At 42.9% G+C, this 19,987-nt stretch overlaps 1 protein-coding gene across 1 annotated transcript in view; it reads right to left on the minus strand.

The window, feature by feature from the left end:
- Positions 1 to 9,181: 9,181 nt before the first annotated feature.
- Positions 9,182 to 19,987, minus strand: part of LOC147418412 (uncharacterized) — a 75,258-nt gene continuing 64,452 nt past the window's right edge. The window contains exons 3-4 of the mRNA XM_086506871.1: positions 10,010 to 10,292; positions 9,182 to 9,834 (exon numbers count right to left, since the gene is read on the minus strand). Of these exons, the coding sequence (XP_086362997.1) occupies positions 9,747 to 9,834; positions 10,010 to 10,292 (371 nt within the window). The 3' untranslated portion in view covers positions 9,182 to 9,746. The remainder of the gene's footprint in view (positions 9,835 to 10,009; positions 10,293 to 19,987) is intronic.

Here is a 19,987-nt window from a genome sequence, read left to right on the forward strand (position 1 = left end):
TAAATAGATCACCTGAGCATTCTATTAGTCCGGAATAGTCATGCATGGTCCACATTAGAATGCCTCTGACCAAAGAATTCCGTGGACCTGTGTGTCGGCTCATATCCACCACTTCTATGCCAATCCACAATTGTTGTAGCTCTTCCAATAGTGGACGAAGATACACATCCATATTCTTCACTTTATATCACCCCAGCACAATCAAGCTTAGCCATAGGTGCCCCTTCTTTGTAGTCAACCATGGGGGAATGTTGTAGTTGAAGATGACAACGAGCCATACACTGTAAGATTTTGATCTTTGACAAAATGGATTTACGCCATCCATAGCCAGGCCTAAGCATAAATTTCAAGCTTCCCTGGCAAAATCCGACCATGTTCCATCTATATGTTTTCATGCTGCACAATCTGCAGGAATCCGTAGCACACCATCCGAAGATTTATTCTCCTCATGTCATGATGCTAGGGCGGCCATGGACTTACATTTGAATAAATGCTTGATGCGAGGAAGCAGAGAAAAATGTCGCAAAACCTTTTGCGGAATTTTTGTTCCGTGGAGATCTACTCGATATCTCTCGCAATCACATTTCGAACACTTCTTCATGTCTATGTATTCCCCTCTGAAAAGAATGCAGTCATTAGGACAAGCGTGGATCGAATTGTAATCTAATTTTCTATCATAGTCTCTTGTCTAGGTTTATGAATCAAGCAGTCTGACTAAGCTAGTTTGACCAAGTTAGGCGTTAGAGATCTTCTCTTAATACCATGGGAAATGCCTTGCTAATTGTCAATGGCTACTTTAGGTTCTTAATCCAATTTAGGCAGCATTGTGTGCAATGTACTAGTTCTTTCTAGTGGGATTAATCCCTCTTGACCTTTAGTTTAAGTATTATAAAGGGAGTTTACTATTGTGATGAGCCTGGGGAGGGTAACAGTGTCAATATGACCCCCAAAGTTACAAATTGCAAGGCAATGAAAAACAAACAAACCAAAGTGCCAAGAATATAAAATCTTAATTTGGTACTTCACTCACATGTATTGCCTATGGTACTAGAGCCCTAGAGGTTCCCACAGTGTAGGTGCTTTTCTTTGAAAAGCAAAAAGCCCAAGGCATACAAAATAAGCACACACGTCAAAAATTGAATCAATGTGAAAACACTTGAGGGGTCAACAAAGGGAATAATTAAGGCGATGATTTCATAAGCAATTCTTTTTATCGTAGCTTAACTAGAAGTTCTTGTAGGTATAGTCTCAAGTCAGTCCTAGAACATGAAATACTTTGCTCTTGCAATTAAACAGTTTAATTGACCAGAGAGAATTGAGAAGCTTGCCCATGGTATTAATAGTTGACCTTTAGTGCCTCTCGACCATTAAATTAGCGACCCCAAACTTGTTTATTTTTTTACCTTTACAACTACTTATACGTTTGATTATATTACAGTTAAATGTTTACTGCTGACAAATTGTTTAATATTATGTTACCAATTAATTTGTGTGTCTACTCACTGCATATGATTTTTAATTTTATATGGGATGCAATTATTGTGCCATTTTTGGTTGATTTGCAATGTTTGAAGAAAGCTCAAGACTACAAACTCAGCTGCTCTTCCACCTCGACGAACGGGCTTCATCTCACTAGCTTCGGATGATGGAATCTACATCAGGAAGGGGGACATGTTAACCCTTAAGGATACGCTATCACCTTCGGCAGACACCTTATCATTATTTGATTGAGTCATGGACCGGGCTTGTCAGTCCAATAGGTGTGTAGGTGATCGCCAATGAGAGGTGATTCCATTTTTACATGATTATTACTATGACCGGCCACTGTAGGCATCTATGTGTGAATGGGTCAGACTCTTACAAAAGGTCCATTTGACCTAAAATCCTTATTCTTTGAGGTGCATGCTAAGAAGTGCTCTTGCTCTACCTCTATCTTCTTCTCCTTCGTGTACTCAAGGGTGTGTATGTGTGTGTATGCTTGAGAGAGAGAGAGAGAGAGAGAGAGAGAGAGAGAGTGATCGAGCATTGCGACGGTATCGATGGCGGCGACGCAGTTGACTGCAGTGGCGGCGACGGCTCCTTCTTCTTTGCGGCACAGGATCCTTCACGATGGAAGGCATTGAGCGGTGAGTGACACACCATTGCCCCTTTGAGCTTGCTAGGATGGTCTAGTTGTGTGCTTGCAGCCATTCGTGGCTCGCACATGGTGTTGGGAAAATACCCAGCCTCCGACACATGCGGCAAAGCGCACAGCGTGAAATTAAATTCACAAATTACTTAAATTTCTCCCATCCCAACCCACCTTTGTAACTACCTGCCCCCGACCTCAGCATTGTCTCCCGACTCCTCTCTCGTCCTCACCTCCATCACTTTCTCACAACACCTGCTCCCTGCCTCCATCTTGCATCCTCTACTACACCATAGCTGCTCGCATAGGAGAGATAGATAGAAACTCAAAAATCTGACCTGCATGCCTCATTGACAGAGAGGGCGTGGTCAGAGAGAGAGAGAGAGAGAGAGAGAGAGAGAGAGAGAGAGAGAGAGAACAGTCGGGCCATGGCCTCCCCTGTCTTCTTTACCTCACCGCGGGGAGAGAGAGAGAGAGAGAGAGAGAGAGAGAGAGAGAGAGAGAATCTTCACAGTGAAATTTCTTGATTTTCCCTTTTCTTACTACAGTGTAGGCATAATTGCAGTGTTATTTAAATCGTTCCAGTTGAAGCCTTATTTAAATCGTGCCACATGGTGGCCTCTGCATGCAAATAGCACAAAAAGAGCCTTTGGCTTACCAAGTAATGAATGGAGCCAGTATAAGTAACACTTGAAAGAGACAATAAATATTGGAACTAGGGCAACATCAATAATACATAAAAAACTTTTGGATGCCTGCAAAACGTATAAAGGGTTAACAAAATGTTATCTTTTTGGGTTGCCCAAAGGGAAGAGGCTATACACATGCCTTCTCTTTTGGCTGACTAAAATAGAAAAAAGATTGAGTTGTATTTTCAAGCATTTTTTGATAGGTCAAAATGTTGATTGGTTGAAATAAAATAGGGGGCACTCATTTAAATGAAGAGTGTTTAAATCTAATGATGGACATGTCTTGAGTTTTGAAATATGAAGTGAATACTCATTTACCAAGGAAAAGATTTGGGATGCCTCTCCATGAAACATTGAAAGCCTTGATAAAGTCTTAGCATAATGGGTGGCTCCAAAAATCCCAAGAGTCACCTTTTCATTTTTGAGAAGTTCTTTCATCCCTTGAAACTTTGAGGTGACAGACTAAAGTTGTCATTTATAAGATGGTTATTTTTGTTAGTTCAAACTTTAAGGAAGAAATCTATGCTTTAGAGCTTTAATCTCTAGAGATTTTTTATTTTTATTTTTGAGATTTTTAAAGATGTTTAGAATTTTTTTGTTTTCCTTCCATAGTCACAATTGTGAGTTGAGATAATTTATATCAACCCGATAAGAATACAACATCCCTCAAGCACAACATGTGCCTTGAGGGGGCTAGGGTTCCATCAGAGACTTGTACACAAAATACATACCATATGAGTAACTCCTAACCTCCTGGTCTTCTAAACATCTCAAAGTATGAATCCATTCTTCATCTTTATCTGCTACCTCTCTTCTTGCTCCTACCATGTGAATGAGCTCAATACTTGATCACACAATATCATCAAAAAGAGCTATCTCTAGACCCAAAGACTCGAAGGTTCCTAGACTTTCATACTTGGTTCAGGTAGCAGAATCTAATCATTTGAGTGCATATCATACTGGCCCTCTCAGGATTAAGTCATCCATCAAAAAAGTGATCTTCCAAGTCCTTCTTACCCACTTGCACACTTTGGCGGCAGGACCCCGTGAATTAGGGTACTTGCAAAACAGATGGAGGGGGTCTTCCAAGGCTGACCTGCAGCAGCCAGAACAAGTGCCTGAGCCAAAACCTCTAGCTTGCACCTTAACCCCAGTGGAAAAAGCTCCCCACAACACCTTCCAAATGAATACCTTTATGTAGTAGGGCCCTTTAGTCTCCCATATGGTAGCAACTCTCTTTTGCCAACGTTCTTCTGTCCAATTTTTCTTTCATATTCTATTGAGTGGGGCAAACTAATTAGCTTGGTACACCAACACATTATATATACTCTGGGTCTTGAGAAGCGAGAACACTTTGTCTTTCGACCAATGCGAGACTCTCCAATCTATTTTCGATCCGCATATAGCAGGACATGCGAATGTCAGCACTTCCAAGAGTCTACTAATGATAACCCTTTCATAGATCCCCAATTTATGTTCTATCACTATGAGCTCCCCATCCTTCCAGCAACAACTTTTGTCATCCAAGAGATGCGAAAGCTTATAGATTCCTTTATTACTCACTTGCCGTGCAACTTCCCTCCAAAAAAGGTCCAAGGAGCCCCTTCCAAGTTTGGAGAGCCATGGGGATCAATTGCGGGAGGAATCCTTGAAGTACCTTAAATTCTCTCCCCATTCTAAAGTCGAGGTTTCTTTGTTACACTTTCGTGCTAGTTCCCCTGTGCAGCCACCAAGGTTGAGGAAAGTCCAACAAGGTGCAAGAATCTTGTCCGGCACCGTGTCCATCTTCCATATGCCCCTTCTTGAGGCAAGCTTTACGTTTTCCATCATATCCCAAACCATAAGTTTCACTGAGTTTGAACAAAATTTGCTCAAGTTATCAACTATTTTGTGTCCATAGACTTAGTTTTCAAGAATCTGGAATTAAAGAAAGTGAAAAGGTTACATGAACCCACAGGTAGGGGGGGGTCAACCCGGGGCGCTAGAGTTTTAGGGCTTAGAACTTTCGAGCTTTTAAAGTGGGATTTACAACTTAGGGATTTCGAGTTTTGAATTTGTAAAGAGGCTCTAGAGCGTAGAATTTTTAAAGTGGGATCTAGAGCATAGAGCTTTAAACCTTAGGAATGTAGAGCTTAGGGGTTCTTTTCTAATTCAAAGTGGGATCTAGACTTAGATCAAGGCCTAAAATTGAGATCTAGACTTAGATCAAGGCCTAAAATTGACACCTATTTTCTTTTTCAAGGGCCTATCAAAACAAGTGCTTTAAAAAAACCTAAACCTCATGTCATTTGACATGCTAGAATTTTGAAATTGCATGTCATTTTTTGTATTTATACCCTTAACATTAGATATGGCAAATTATATAAGTTGATAGCATTACACAAGACTTATGAAAGGGAGCTCAAAAAATTGCATGTCAAAAAGAAATTTCTACTATGCCTGGTAGACCAGTGATTTTATCACTTGTTTTTAATATTTTGATATGTAAAGAGTCCTTTCATTTAGGACTTCACAAATATTAATTTTATAATTTATTTTTTATTTTCTATGCTTATTGAATCTATCTTTTTTATGAAGGTATTACAATATTCTTTTGTTTTGTTTTTCAATGTACCTGTTTATTTTCTTTTATTTTGGTTTCAAATGACAATGTTCAATTTGCACCTTTCACCTTATTATTTTGAAAAATTTACCAAAATACCTTTCTAATTTACAAAGATTCCCAAAATACTCAAATTTTAAGAATTCACAAAATTTGAAAATATTTAATCTCACAATTGATATTTTGGAAGTTTTGGAAAATTTGAAGAGCATTTTGAAAATTTATGACAAAATATTTGGAGTATTTTGGGAATTTTTAAAATTGGAGGGGTATTTTGGGAACTTTCACAAATTAGAGGGGTATTTTGATAAACCATTTATTCTATGTGATTTTAAGTATTCATTAAAGCTTACTCTCCATAAGTCATCCCCCTTAACTTAGCAGGCCTTCGTGCCTCCTCAACTTGTCTTACATGGCCACAAGTGAGGATCTCTCTCTCTCTCTCTCTCTCTCTCTCTCTCTCTCTCTCTCTCTCTCCCCCAAGATGGTTCAAGGGTTTTTAGCTTATAGGAAAAAAAGTTCCCTTTACGTTTGAATGGAATTTCATTGTGTAACCCTTGTACAAAATTTAAATTCCATTTGGGTTTTGTATGATTCTCTCATCATCTGTGTCACTTGTCATTTTAAACAGGTTTAGTATTAGTTGTGGTTATGTTTAGTAAAATTAAGAAACACACACACTCAGTAAGGCCCTTAACACGATAGTATGAAAGCAAAACTGAGAATAAACAATATTTCGAACTTGCTATCGTCACAATTTAGATCAGTAATGGTGGATAGTGGTCCACTATAAAGGAGTCATCATACCCTTCTCTTTTACAACAACTCAAAAAAATGATATGTTTTATATCAGAAAGGGATTACCCCAACCGTCAAAGTCGAGGGCCGGAGGGCGTACAATCTGCACTATCCACATTATTTTACAAACTCGGCTTTGCAACCCCTGGATGCATGACACAACAACATGGAGAATCATTTTCGCATTGTCCAATGAGAGCATAACAAGTCGGCAACAAGAACTTCATCCAACGTGCTACACATCAACACGCAGAATTTGCAAATTGTGCATGCAATCGGTGTGCGACAAGTCAGCAACCAGAATGTGCTCAGCCTCACCATCACCTGCACAATCACTAATGTCACTTTGACTGCCTATTGGCCCCCGCTCCAGTGGACTCTGACAGTCGAGAAGGATCAATAGGTGACCATTCCCTACACCATAAAAAACATGTTTAAGATGGCCCCAACTTTTCAACCTTATTGTACAAGAGGCAACCAATGTGCAGGGCCCCTTATGGGGCACCACACCCTCCTTTTTTAACTCAAGGGACCCAATTGAAGATGACTAGAAAACAGCTTAGCTTGCAAAGGGGAGCACCTCTACAATATTAAGATCCAATCATAGGTGATTACAACTCACCCAAAACCATATATAGAATTGGTACCCATACCTCAAGCCAAAACCATATATAGAATTGGTACTCCAAAAGGGGGATGATAATCCCCACAAACATCAACAAGGTTGAGGTAATTCCTCTACGCCCTCAAGCCGATTGCCAAACAAAACATAATGCTTTCCACGGAGAGCTACGGCTCTGAGAAACCGAAGCAAAACCAAACATTTGATGAGAGTTTGCAAAATGCCCATCTACCGGAGATGAAATAGCTTCTTTCTTTTTTGATTTTGTCATGGCCAACACAACAATGTAAGTATAGTAGCACTCACAATAGCAATACAAAAAAAAAAACACATAATTTTGCAACAAGGACTAAGTGAGCACCACTTGAAAGAAGTGGGCTCAACTTTTATAGAGTTTAAGGACAAACAACAGACTATCCCAACACGAATGCTTCAAGGCGCGAAGGGGTGGCTTCATAGAAATAGGGAATGGCCATTTTCTGGTCTCTGTTTCCCGTTCCCATTCCACCTTCCCGTTCCGAATCCCCATTCCGTGTTTGAAACGTGAGTATCCATAACAGGGAACGGTGTTTCATGCCCATTGTCGTTCCCCGTTCCCCCTTCTGAAATCCTGTTCCGCGCAACTATGGGTGGCTTACCTCCAAGTGAGATCGAGAGTGAAATAAAAAATAATGAAGCGAACCCGTAACTTAAGAATGGTGTCCAACCTTCAATGCACTAAGGCCTCTCCCCATGCAACCTTTAAGGTCCAAGCTTGTCCAGCCAAGCCCACAATAGGGCAAAAAAATCCCTGAATTTTGTTCCCTTATGTGGAGCTTTTTTGCTTCCTCGGTAGGGTCCTCTTTAGATTTTGCCTGGCAGAGGGGCATGGAAATCCCATCTATATGTGTGTGTGTGTGTGTGTGTGTGTGTGTGTGTGTGTGTGTGTGTGTGTGTGTGTGTGTGAGAGAGAGAGAGAGAGAGAGAGAGAGAGAGAGAAATGAAATGAAATGAAATGTTTCAAAAGGCCAAAGTGACCTATGAGACCAGAGAGAGAGAGAGAGAGAGAGAGAGAGAATGGTTTCAGGGGAAAATGGAAGAAAAAGAGCTTTCAGGGAGACAAAAAGGACAGTGACCTACCTTTGAAACACATTGCATACGCATTTTATACAACAAAGTCAAAAATGATGAGAATAACCTGCACGCAGTGCACAAAGAAAGGACTTTTCAGGGGTTTTCCATTCAAAAGTTTTTGTTGGACTTTTCCATGAAAAGCTGTTGGATACTTTTCCATGCAAAGATTTTGGGGGCCATATGCCATCCAAAAGGAAAGGCAGCCCTCTTGCAATACATTTGGGGGTTGTTTCAACCACCCCTCAAAGAGAGAGTTTCACCCCTTCACTATCCAAATTAGAAGATAAAAATTTTCAAAACAGAAAATCTTTACTTGAATATGTTGAGGACTCTCCGTCATGCCTTGAGCCTCTGTATTCCAGCACATCAGGCAATCTCAGCCGTCCATTACATTAACATTCTTACAGTGAACAGAACGAACAGTGCAGTCAACAAGATTCCACCAATGGAATTCACCTAGAGGAAATTCAAGCCAGTCATATCACGAACACATAATTGTAGCCAATCAAATGCAAGATTGGGCATGACGGATGGGAATCTCCCTCACCCCCACTGTTCCGGAACACGGAACAGGCTCGGCCTCCGTCTCACCTATTCCGGCCCGGAACAATGGGGGTGAGGGAGATTCCCCACCTCATGAAATTAAAGATACTCTTCATAGTAGTGGCACTTTTATTGAACCTAAGTTTTTGGTTTGAAGAAGAAGAAGAAGTTTGTGAGAGCCAAACATATGGTCAACGATTGGAAATCGCTCCGCTACCACAATCACCAACTCTGTCAGCTACCACCGCATCCTAAATTTTCAAAGGCATTTTGACAATTCATGTCCTCCATGAATTATCTAGAATCTTTACCTTTAATGGAATGGTGATTACACCTGATACTTACCAAGCAATTCATTCATCTCTCTTTGTGCTCATGCAAGGATAACAAAAGACGGCCATAAGCAACAAAGAAAGGTGAGCTTAATCATTCCTAGACAATCAAATAACTTCCAACAAAACTATCATTCATCTAATTCTGCCTTCAATCATACTTTTCCTACATGTTACTGGTCTTCGGACCTTAGCAAGTTCCGGTGAGTCTATGCCCACACTTACTACCTGCCTGCCTCTTTTTGCTGCAGATGTCCCGACAGCTGCCACGCCATTTCCATAGAAAGATATTCCACCTGTTGATTGGAATCCTAATCGTGGCCTTAAAAACAAGTTTCCAATGTGATCACAATACAAACAAAAGGCTAATAATGACTTCAAATTCCAGGTCAACAAGCTTCAGGACTGTGTGTAACAATCTACAATATACAAGATTCTTAATATAAAGCATCCTTCCTTCTGCAGCCATATCGTTGGTGAGAGTGGTTCTCTCGAGCTCCCATGGATCCACCGACATTGAAAGAGCGCAATTTTGCTCCACAAGGTCATCGGCCTCCACCTCTTATTTCCAGGAATACCACAAGTCACAGTCATCTCATTATGGACGAAGGCATAAGGCCTGTGAACCAATAAAGCTCATGCACCAGCTTGAAGGAAACTATTGGTACATAAGAGCAAATGGAGTTGTATATACAGATTTACCACTACATAGGGGGCCCGACAAGAGCTTGGCAGTGTTGCAAACGTGCGCTACTGCTATACCAATATGCACTTTTCTGGGGCTCAATCCAAGGCTGTCGTCAGCTTGTTTCTTTCACGCATACTTTATCATATCTTCGGTACTAACTTGTGCCAGAGGCTCTTTCCACCAGAATTTTTTTAGTATATGCTTGAGACCATACAATGTAATCCTCCCATGTCAAGGAAATTCTGAGAGATCTTGAAGCTTGTGCCAAAGTGTTGTCAAAGCACTAGAAAGGAGGAGTGCAGCAGTATGACGCCAAGAACTGAAGCAAAAATTCAAGCTGGTAACTGACAATATCCAACAGAAATCTTCTCATACAAGTTTACAACCCACTCTAGCTTGAATTTTAACACCACCAGTGCGTCCCAAGGGCCCAAAAACCCTAGGAATGACTCCTGGCTTGCCTCACTTGGACACTCAAAGATCAAAGAACTCACCTATTCACCTCAACATCTCCCACATTCCCAGCTGTGGATGCATTACCCCGAAGCAATGATGAAGATCGTCGAAAGAGGAGCACAGGGAGGTTGCGCACTATGCTATTGCAGATGTCACACAGATTATTACCCTTGACACTAAACCACTTCATAGCACAGTCCTTATGTGCTAACGCCAGCTCTCCCTTGCAGCTGCATTCCATTCTAAACATCTCATTCCCTTCCTCCAGTTCCAGCATGCAGATCCTACAAACAGCCTCATCCTCAGGAACTTCCTTCTCATCTGCAGCATAAAACATTGCATTCAAAATCTCAGCAGGCACTTCCAAAATTGCAGCTTACAATAATATTGAGATAATGTCTGCACCCAATACGACTGAGTATACCATTCACCATCTCCCAGAAAAAATTCCACCTTACAAGCTGTGCATGTACAACCAGGCAGGAAAACTTGCCAAACAGGTTTTGATGTGCTTTTGGCTATTTGCGATAGACCATCCATAAAAAAAATTAATTAACTGAATTCATCAGGAGAAAAAAAGCTGGTTCTTTTGAGAAAAGGAAATGTGGAACGGGGAGAGTTGAGACACAGCGAAGAACCTACGACAAACCAGCACCAAATAAAGTCAATGCAGGAGTGCAAAGCAGTAAATGTGCTCTGGTCAAGCTCAAACGTTCACAGGCTAAACGATGTGGGCACAACAATTGTGATATGCATATGCGGCTGGATGTGTCTTGTGGACATTTTGTACCTACTTCATTGCATACTCTTATCAACTCAAACCTACAATTGAAGTGTGAAGGGTCACTTTGGGTCCTATGCAACTCAAAGGCTCAACACTTTAACAGGATAATTAAGGAAGACTTTGGCACCATATACGAGATAATAAAGAATCAGAGTGGCAATCAGCCAGCCAGCACAAACAAAGAGAAGAGATTGCATCAATAGGAAAGAGCCCCTCAAGAGAGTTAGCCCTCAGCTAGCGAGCACAAATGAAGAAACTCAACTCTCGTAGACGAAGGCATACCCCTTCTGTATGAGAATTGTTAAAATATCACTACCACATGCATCAAATTGCACTTCAAAGGCCTTGGACAAATCTGGCAGCACTAGAACTCTTTGCTGCTCCTTGCTGAAAAATCAAGGCCCGTACAAGGCAATACCTGCATTCCATGGTACCTTCTTGAACACAGTCCATTCCTTGTTTAAACGATCAATTATAAGCCTAGGCTGCCTAATCTCCAGAGAGAGCATTCAATTTTAATCCACCATTTAAAGTTCCTACAAAGAAGACCCTTTGTGCTACTGTAAGGCGCACTGAAAATGGCAGATACACGGGTGGCACAGGTGGTACCCTAGTGGACACCGTGGCCACTTCACCACCACCACAGTTTGGAGATACATAGCTGGACTGTCAGGAATATTTTGCTCTTTATGATTGTATATATGTGTAGTTGGTTCTAGTCGTCGTATCAATCTACTTTCTATGGTCTAATGTCTTGAGTCTCGTGTCTTGTGTCTAGCACCACACGTCTACACTCTCCCTGCACATTGGAGCCTCGACACTCCCATTGTACCTGTGAGTCCTGGGCTTGGAGCTCAGTGTGCTGCCAGCCAGAGTCCGTACTAGTTCCATGAGTTAGTCAAGTTCCATTGAGCTTTGAGTCTGTTTTTGTGTCTTTGAGTTGCTTGTTCCATTGCTTTGTTGTATTTTCTTTCTGTTGGAGTGAGGTTTCACGCATATTGCACTAAGGAGCACCCACAGTAGAGAGCACGACACACTTTTCCTGCTACAGGTGCTCTCATGTTTAGCATGCCCGGTGGGACCTCAATTGCAGTCTCACTCCACTGAGCATACATGGTCAATGAGCTAGCTGGTTCAGCCCTTCTTAGTCTAGTCTTCTGGTTTGGTCCAGCTAGTCCACCTTCACCCTCGTTCAACTTAGTCTAGTCCATTTTTCCTCGTCTAGCTTGCTCTAGTCTTCGCCTCATCCAGCTTGGTCTAGCTGGTCTATTCTATCTCGCCCCTGTCTAGCTGGAGTGGTCTAGCCAAGTCTAGCCTCATCTAGTCAAGTCGCGTCTAGACTATCCAACGAGTTCAAGGGTCTTCGTGCCCAAAGCTTGGGTGGGTTGTTGCTGTCGCAAACAGGTGATGTGGCTCGCCTTGCAGCAAAGCATACACACACGCATTGTTATGTCCCGCTCACAGGAGAGGGGATCTAGCCCAGATGCCCTCGGGATGGGCGTCCACTGTCCGGGGGGACGTAGTGTGAACACGGCCAGTGTGGCCGGCCATTATTATAAAAGGGAGGCCAAGGCCTCATTTACAGTGATCGACCCCACTGGCAAAGTGCCATTGGTTAGCCCGCGAGGCTAGGAGTGCGCGAGGTCACCTCGAGGAGGTGAGGCCGGGTGGTATGGGACGCCCGGTCTTACAGGTGCACGCCTACGTCCTCGGACACTGGCCCCAGCACGGGGGAGTTGCCGGATGGTGGCTATGGTCGGGTGGTTCATCCGACGTGTATCTGTAGGTGGTCCGTGTGGCTGGGAGATCCTGTCTCCTCGTACGTTTCATGGTATCAGAGCCGGCTTGGCTGCACGAGGGACTGTGTGCACACCTACGGATCAATTCGAGTCGGGGAACCTCGAGTTTGCGTAATTTTTAGTGATTAAATTGCTGAAATTACTTACTTTTTTCTCGAAAGCATGTTTGCAAGTAAACAATAAAGTTCGATTGCTGATTTTTGATAAAATTCAGCAATTCAACAAGTGGGAGTGCTGAAAATCAGAGGATTCTTACCGAATTTACTGGTTTTCAATTGAAATTAACATATTTTATCATTAATTGCTTTGGATTAAAATTCAGCATATGATATACTTTTACATCTCTCTGTAAGTCCTCTCTGTAAGTCTCTCTGTGCGAAGCATAGAGAGAGAGAGAGAGAGAGAGAGAGAGAGAGAGAGAGAGAGAGAGTACCTCTCTGGACATTCAGCGCTGCTGAATTTTTTTTTCTAAAGTGGAGAGAGAAGCCAGCGTGTGTTGCGCAGGAGGAGAGGGAGGGCAGCGTGTGTCGTTCGCGTGCCAAACACAAGTGGGCACAAGCCTTTTTTTTCCACACGTCAATTCCTCTCTCTCTGCGTGCGATTTTTTGCAAGTTACGCAGGAAGCTCTACATTGAGTTTTTTCCTCTACTTAAGAGATTATGTAAATGTCCCTTTTATTTTAAAAAGGCCAGGACATTTTGAGTTTTTTAAGCCAGGGTCTGAAACCTGAGTTTATTAAAAAACTCACTTACAGAGACTTCAAAGTTTACAGAGAACTCATTTTCTCAGTCTTTTGCTTCTCTCTCGCGCCTCCTCTCTCTCACCTGCTCGCGGTCCCACCATCACCTGCTCGCGTTCAGACGCTCACGCCGACGTGTAGAGCTCTTCAAACTTCAACTTTTCACGACCGAAAAGTGCAGAAAAGGCTCGGTTTCGCGTGAATTTTCCATTTTTATCACGCACTTCGCTATGGATTCCTCCAGCTCAGATGTGCAGCGTGACGACGCGCCAGGTAACATCCAAATTCCCTTTACGCATGCTCTCTACACATGGATTACAAGCACTTTCCAGAGTTTCGACCAACGTGTTACCGCTCTGGAAAACGCGAATGTTCAGACGAACCTTTGCTTGGCCTCTCTTGAAGGGGTCGTACAGGGGCTCAGTTCCCGACTTTCTACTCTGGAAAATATGGCTCAGTCGACGACTGCGCGTATTTCCGAGGGGGAAACCCATCTCCAGCAATTGCGGATGCAGATTGCTACTTTTGGACGCTCACAGGGTGGTCAGACTGCCACAATTCCGTACAAAACTACAAATTTCTCAGGTGAAGAGAAGGAGTGTACGGCATTGGCCGTAAATAACTAGCTGCACCAATGGACCACATACTTTGATCTCCATGGGGGGGGAGCATGATGAACGGAGGATTCAGACGATTCCTCTTTATCTGCACAGTAAGGCACCTGGAGGCGTGACATGACAGAAAAGCCTACGACGTGGCCTGATTTTTGTGTGAAATTCAAGAGGGATTTCGCTAAAATGGACCCTTTGAAAGCTTATGCCAAACTACAGAGTCTTTCGATGAAAACTCTGTCGTTTGATAAATATACGACAGCTTTCAAAGAGGCACTCACCTTCTGTAAGGTGGATTCTACGCACACCGTGCACATGTACTTGCTGGGGTTACATGAAGATTACCGTTGGGCCTTAATCAAGGACAAAGCCCCGACTGATGTCAAGGATGCAGTGGCAAAGGCCAAGACGTTCCATTTGATAAATGGAGCGAATTATGAGAAGAAAAGAACTGCAGACCATCAATCCGGTGAGGGTGCTTCGAGGAAGCGACCCTAATTCCAGCATAAGTCCAAATCACCACCGAGATCTTCTCAAGAAAAGAAGAAAGCCAGAAATGCTTCAGTTGCTGATGCAGTGAAGAAGGGGGCTTGCTTCGGATGTGGCCAGATGGGTCAGCAAATCAAGGATTGCCCTAAGAAGAAAAAGACGCAGAAACTGCAAGGCCGTCCTTCACTTCAAATCCATGAGATCTCAGGTAACTCTGATGTTGTTGAAGTTGAAATCCATCATTTAGCGCACAGTTCATGCACTAATTGTACTTTTAGCACCAAAGTGTTTGGTAAGCACGATCTTCTCCGTTTTCCCGGGAAGATCAATGGTCACAACGTGACCGTACTCCTTGATAATGGAAGCTTACACAATTTTGTGGATGCAAAATTGGTGCAGAAACTAAACCTACGGACGCACGACAGTGACCATGAGTATCGCGTGAAGATGGCTAGTGGCGTGGATACGGATATATAGAATCGGATGGTTCCAGACTTGTCGCTCGAGCTAGCTGACTACAAAGAGAACCTGGATTTCCACATCATGCGCCTGGACAGAACATATGTTATTTTAGGAATTCCATGGTTTTATGATAAACAAGACTCATTGTATATAGACTATGTACATCATTCTCTTGTTTTTATTAAGCAAAACATGCCTCATGTATCTGTGTCGCTTTGTAATCAAAAGTCTGTAAATAATGGTTTTGCAATACCAGTTGTTACTGCTTTGGAAATGTATAAAGAAATAAAGTCTTCTGATGTTGACTTTTATCAATGTGTACCATTTGCTTGGTTCAATTCAGTGCTTGGTACTTCTGTCCCCACTGAATTTCGTAAAAATGTTTCATGTTCTTTTGTTGAACTTGGGGAGTTCCGACGAATCCAACCTTATCCGAGAAATCATGACTGATTTCAAGGATGTTTTTCCTGATGATCTACCTCCTGGCTTGCCGCCTTTGAGAGGAGTAGATCATGGCATTGAGTTGGTGGCTGGTAGTCAGCCCTTCTCAAAGCAACCCTATCGGTTTAGTAAAACCGAGGGGGACGAGATTTAGCGACAGCTGAAGGATTATCTGGACAGGGGTTTTGTTCGGCCTAGCAAGTCCCCGTGGGGAGCGCCAGTGCTACTTTCTCGAAAGAAGGATAACACTATGGGGTATAAGCATGTTAATTTGTCATGCTTTTTGTGCTAGTTATCATGTGGCAACAAGCATATCTTGTAAGCATAATGAGAGTGTAACTTTTCAAACATGTGGGAATCCATCAAATATTTCTAAATAGGGAGACCACCCTGAATCCACTTTCCTGACCATTTACGCAGTGTTACTCTGAGGGGAGTGGGGCAGTCAAAATGCGTGGAGAGAAGCGGAGTGGGGCAGTCAACATGCATGGAGAGAAGCGGGAAAAAGGGCCAGAGGTAAGAGGGACGCAGGGGCCAGAGGTAAGAGAGAACCAAAAACAAAGTCGACCCCTAAACTTTCTGTTGCTTCTTCTCCGCCCCGAAAAAGGGTGAAGCTCTCTGATTCCCCAGCATCCCCAATGGCAAAGACCTTGCATACAAAGGGGAAGGATGACTCAGGTACTCTCTCTCTCTCTCTCTCTCTCTCTCTCTCTCTCTCTCTCTCTCTCTCTCTCTCTCTCTCTCATTATGATTTGCGAGGATAGTTGTTGGTGCTGTCTTGGCTGGAGAGTTGTCCCTTGATCTCAGCTTTAGCAGTAGGACATCTTGTGAATAGTCACTTGAAATACAATCGCTCAAGTCGAAGTCTGGCTCAAGAAGCACAAACCAGTGTTTGATTTGAACCTTGAAATTGGAAGGAAGTGCTCAATACTGCACTTTCCTACTGCTAATCTTGTGACATTGGGGGTGTGCAGGCCGATGGAAAGCTCCAAAGTTTACAGTCCCAGTACAGAGCAAGTTTTGTATTACAGCAGAAGAGTTCAATGATGTTCATGGCCTCTCCCTGGCTAGTGCCAACCCCAAACTAGTGAGGTGGGATCAGATCAGTGATGTGGAGTGGTTCAGTGTTTTCAGAGAGTCAAAGAATCGTAGTCACTATCGAATGCAGTGTTTGCGTACTGATATGTTCGACCAGGTGATGCAGCTGCATTACAAGGTGTACCAGAAGCCCCCAACAAACATGGAGATCAACTCGCATTCGCCAAGGGGTTTGTAAAAGAATTCAGCCCGGCGGCAATTGCAAGTAGCTCAGCCATGCAATTCAATTGGGCTGAATTCGCTGTCCAGCATTTGCAGGACCTCCGAGAGAAAGGGTACTACGAGGCCCATGTCGAAAAGTGGAGGATGCGCAATGTATGTCTAAACATTGAGGAGGCGCAAGCTGAAATGAAGGAGGATACCAAGGAGACACCCATCTCTCGCCACAACACTCACCAACAGGCTGAAAGCCTGTCATTTTTTGGCGTTGAGAATTTGCAGCACATAAAGGCTGCCTCTGAAATTCTCAGCAAACAACTGCAAGATGCTAAAGAACATCTTCTAACTACAAAATCAGACTTTGAAGCTGCGAGGGTTGTCCAAGCAAGCAATGCTAGGGTCACCGCAATTGTGCTTGCTATGAGAGAAAAGCTTCACGACGCTGAAAATGAATTACAGAGGTTACTACAGAGCGACAGCGTGGATGCAAAGAGGGAAATAGAGTGTAAAGTAAAAATAGAGACATTTAAAGAGACATTGGAAGGTTTGGCATTTCCTGACAGTGAGGACACTCTTGCTGCTGACTCAACTTGTCAGCGTGTAAGTGCGTGACTTTTATGCTTCTACCGTATGATTGGAATATGTGCACAACAAACCTACGTACTTACCATGCTCCTCTTTTTTTTGCTGTGCAGATTAATGTGGAGGTTATGGAAGCAAAAGTGAATGCATATGAAGGTCAACTGCAGCTCCTAATGCACATGAGAAAGATGCTACAAGGCTCCTCCATTCCCACTGCCCTGTGTAATATGGCTATGGGCACTTTTATAGAAAGTATAGAAGGGGTATGCGATGGGACGATGATCAACCCGTGCAGTGGCTGCAGTTTGCCACTTGAAGTAAAGGGAATCTCAGCCACGGTCAAGATGCCCTGTGGGCATAGCAACCACTTCCTCTGCTTTGCAGCTGCATGCTCCTTGTCGACAAAATGTAGAGCTGTGACCTGCCAGCAAAGGATACCACAAGAATGGTGTTGGAAACCCACAGGGCAAAGACATCCAATCACACCAACATTTGGTAAGATTGTACAAGGTGTGCTAATTAGCATACCCAGTGTGTTAATTAGAATATTTAGTGTGTTAACTGGATATGCTAATTAGCATATCTTGTATGCTAATTAGCATACCCTGTGCTCAGTGAACAGATTAGAGTAAGTTTGGCATATTAGCATATCTAGTAAGTTAACTACCATATCCAAATGCTAACTAGCAAACTGTATATGCTGATTAGCATACTGGGTATGCTGATTAGCGTACTGGGTATGCTGATTAGCATATTGGGTATGCTAATTAGCATAGTGGGAATGCTCATTAGAATACTGGGTATGCTGATTCACGTACTGAGTATGTTGATTAGCATACTGGGAATACTAAATAGCATACTAGGTATGCTAATTAGCATACTGGATATGCTAATTAGCATACTGAAGACAGTCCTTGTATGCTAGCTACTAGCAGTCCCAGTATGCTAATTAGCATACCCAGTATGCTCATTAGTATACCCAGTATGCTCATTAGTATACCCAGTATGCTAATTAGCATATCTTGTATGCTAATTAGCATACTTGTGCTCAGTGTACAGACTAGAGTAAGTTTGTCATAATGGCAAATCTAGTAAGTAAGCTACCATCTCCAGATGCAAACTAGCATATTGGATATGCTAGTTAGCATACTCAGAAATTCGAATTAGCATACTGGGCTTGTCAGCATAATGGATTCCAATGTATGCCAGGCCGCACACATAGTCACAGCATATCAAACATTTTCTAGCATACATGACATGCTTATATGAGTCTTAATCCACGTTTTTTGTTGCAGGCCTGGGGCAGTCCCTCCGTGATGTGGGCAGTGTGCATGACACGAAGGGCAAGGGAAAGGCTGTAATGGAGGACCTTTCGATCGAGGAGAGTGATGAGCTGGATACAGGTGAGAACCCTTCGACAGAGAAGGGTGTTGAGTTGGATGCAAGGAGTGAAGGGGTGGATGAGGGCTCCCAGCAGATGCCAAATGAAAGCATGAAAACAACGGAGGAAGGCGGTGATGTGTACAGGAACTCAGAAGATGAAAAAGAAGATGATTTTTTGTCATGGCTCCTCGTGTGCCTCGTCTGCTAGCGATGCCTGCTGCAACTGACAAAGCAGAAGCTTCTCAGCAGACAGTGGCTAGTGGCTCAGGGGAAACTTTGAAGAATGACAACATAGAAGATGAGCAAGAAGTTGGTGACAACAGCCCTCTCGAGGGTTTTTTGCGTAAAGCTCAGCTGAAAAGAAAAGTTGGCCTTGAAGAGGTACCCGAAGACATTGCAAGCACAGCCTGTGGTTCGGACAAGGCTGAAAGCTCCAAAGGTGAAAAGAAAGCCACCCGCTCAAGAGCTTGCAAAAAATTGTGTTAAGACTTATTGCTCCCTACCCGGTTGTGCCCTTCACTGTATATGCTAGACCATTTTGAAACCCAAATGCGTATTGTAACTGACATGCATTTTGTTTTCCAATGAAAATGTATTTTTGTGCAATATAAATATGAGCAGCAATTCATTGTAATAGTTCATTGTAATTTTTGCGGTTTTTCTTTTTTTAACTTGTTCATTTCGTATCGCGGTTTCCCTGCAGAGGAAGAGAAACAGGCATTAATCGTCATGCCTGATGCAACTGCGGCCATGCAATGGCAGAAATTACGGAGATGGCGAGTCCACAAAGCCAGACAGTTAAGGAGACAGAAAATGGAGATTGAAAAACGCCTTGAACGATATTCACAACTTGCCCGTAGTATTATTGAGCGCCTAAATTATGTGCACCCAAGTGGGCCGGTTATTTTTGTTGAATGGTATCCTCTACCAGACCTAATATGGGTGCCTAAGCGTTTATGTGATGAAAAAAGGGCTCTGGTGTTGGGACCTGAACGGTCTTTTGGTGGCAGTGGTAGAGCCTCGCTTTGGTGAAAAGCCCCCGGCATATGCAGATGAAATGCTGAAATACGATGTACTTGATAAGCAGGTGTTCTGTCGCAAGGACAGCCATTTTTTTTGGACTGGTGCCTGCAGTTCTTTAATGTGTTTATATGGAGCACAAGCCTCCATAGTAAAGTCATGAGTATTTGCCGTACTGTTTTTAAAGAGCAGGTGCCAAAGATTACTGGGTTTTTTGCTCAAGCGCACTGTACAAAGCAATCCTGGCAGATCCAGAGAAAACCTGTGTTTATGAAAGACTTATCCTTGTTCTGGAAACACACTCCGGGGTACAACGCCCAAAACACATTTATAATCGATAATAGCTTCTACAAAGTGTTTCAGAACCCACCACAAACTTGGCTTGTTACTCCCAGTCTAGAGCACCAGAGTGCTGAGCAGAGGGAAAAGTTCCTTATAGAAACTTTGAA

Source organism: Adiantum capillus-veneris, chromosome 30 (genome assembly GCF_014529385.1).
Source record: "Adiantum capillus-veneris isolate H3 chromosome 30, ASM1452938v2, whole genome shotgun sequence".
Classification (NCBI taxonomy): domain Eukaryota; kingdom Viridiplantae; phylum Streptophyta; class Polypodiopsida; order Polypodiales; family Pteridaceae; genus Adiantum; species Adiantum capillus-veneris.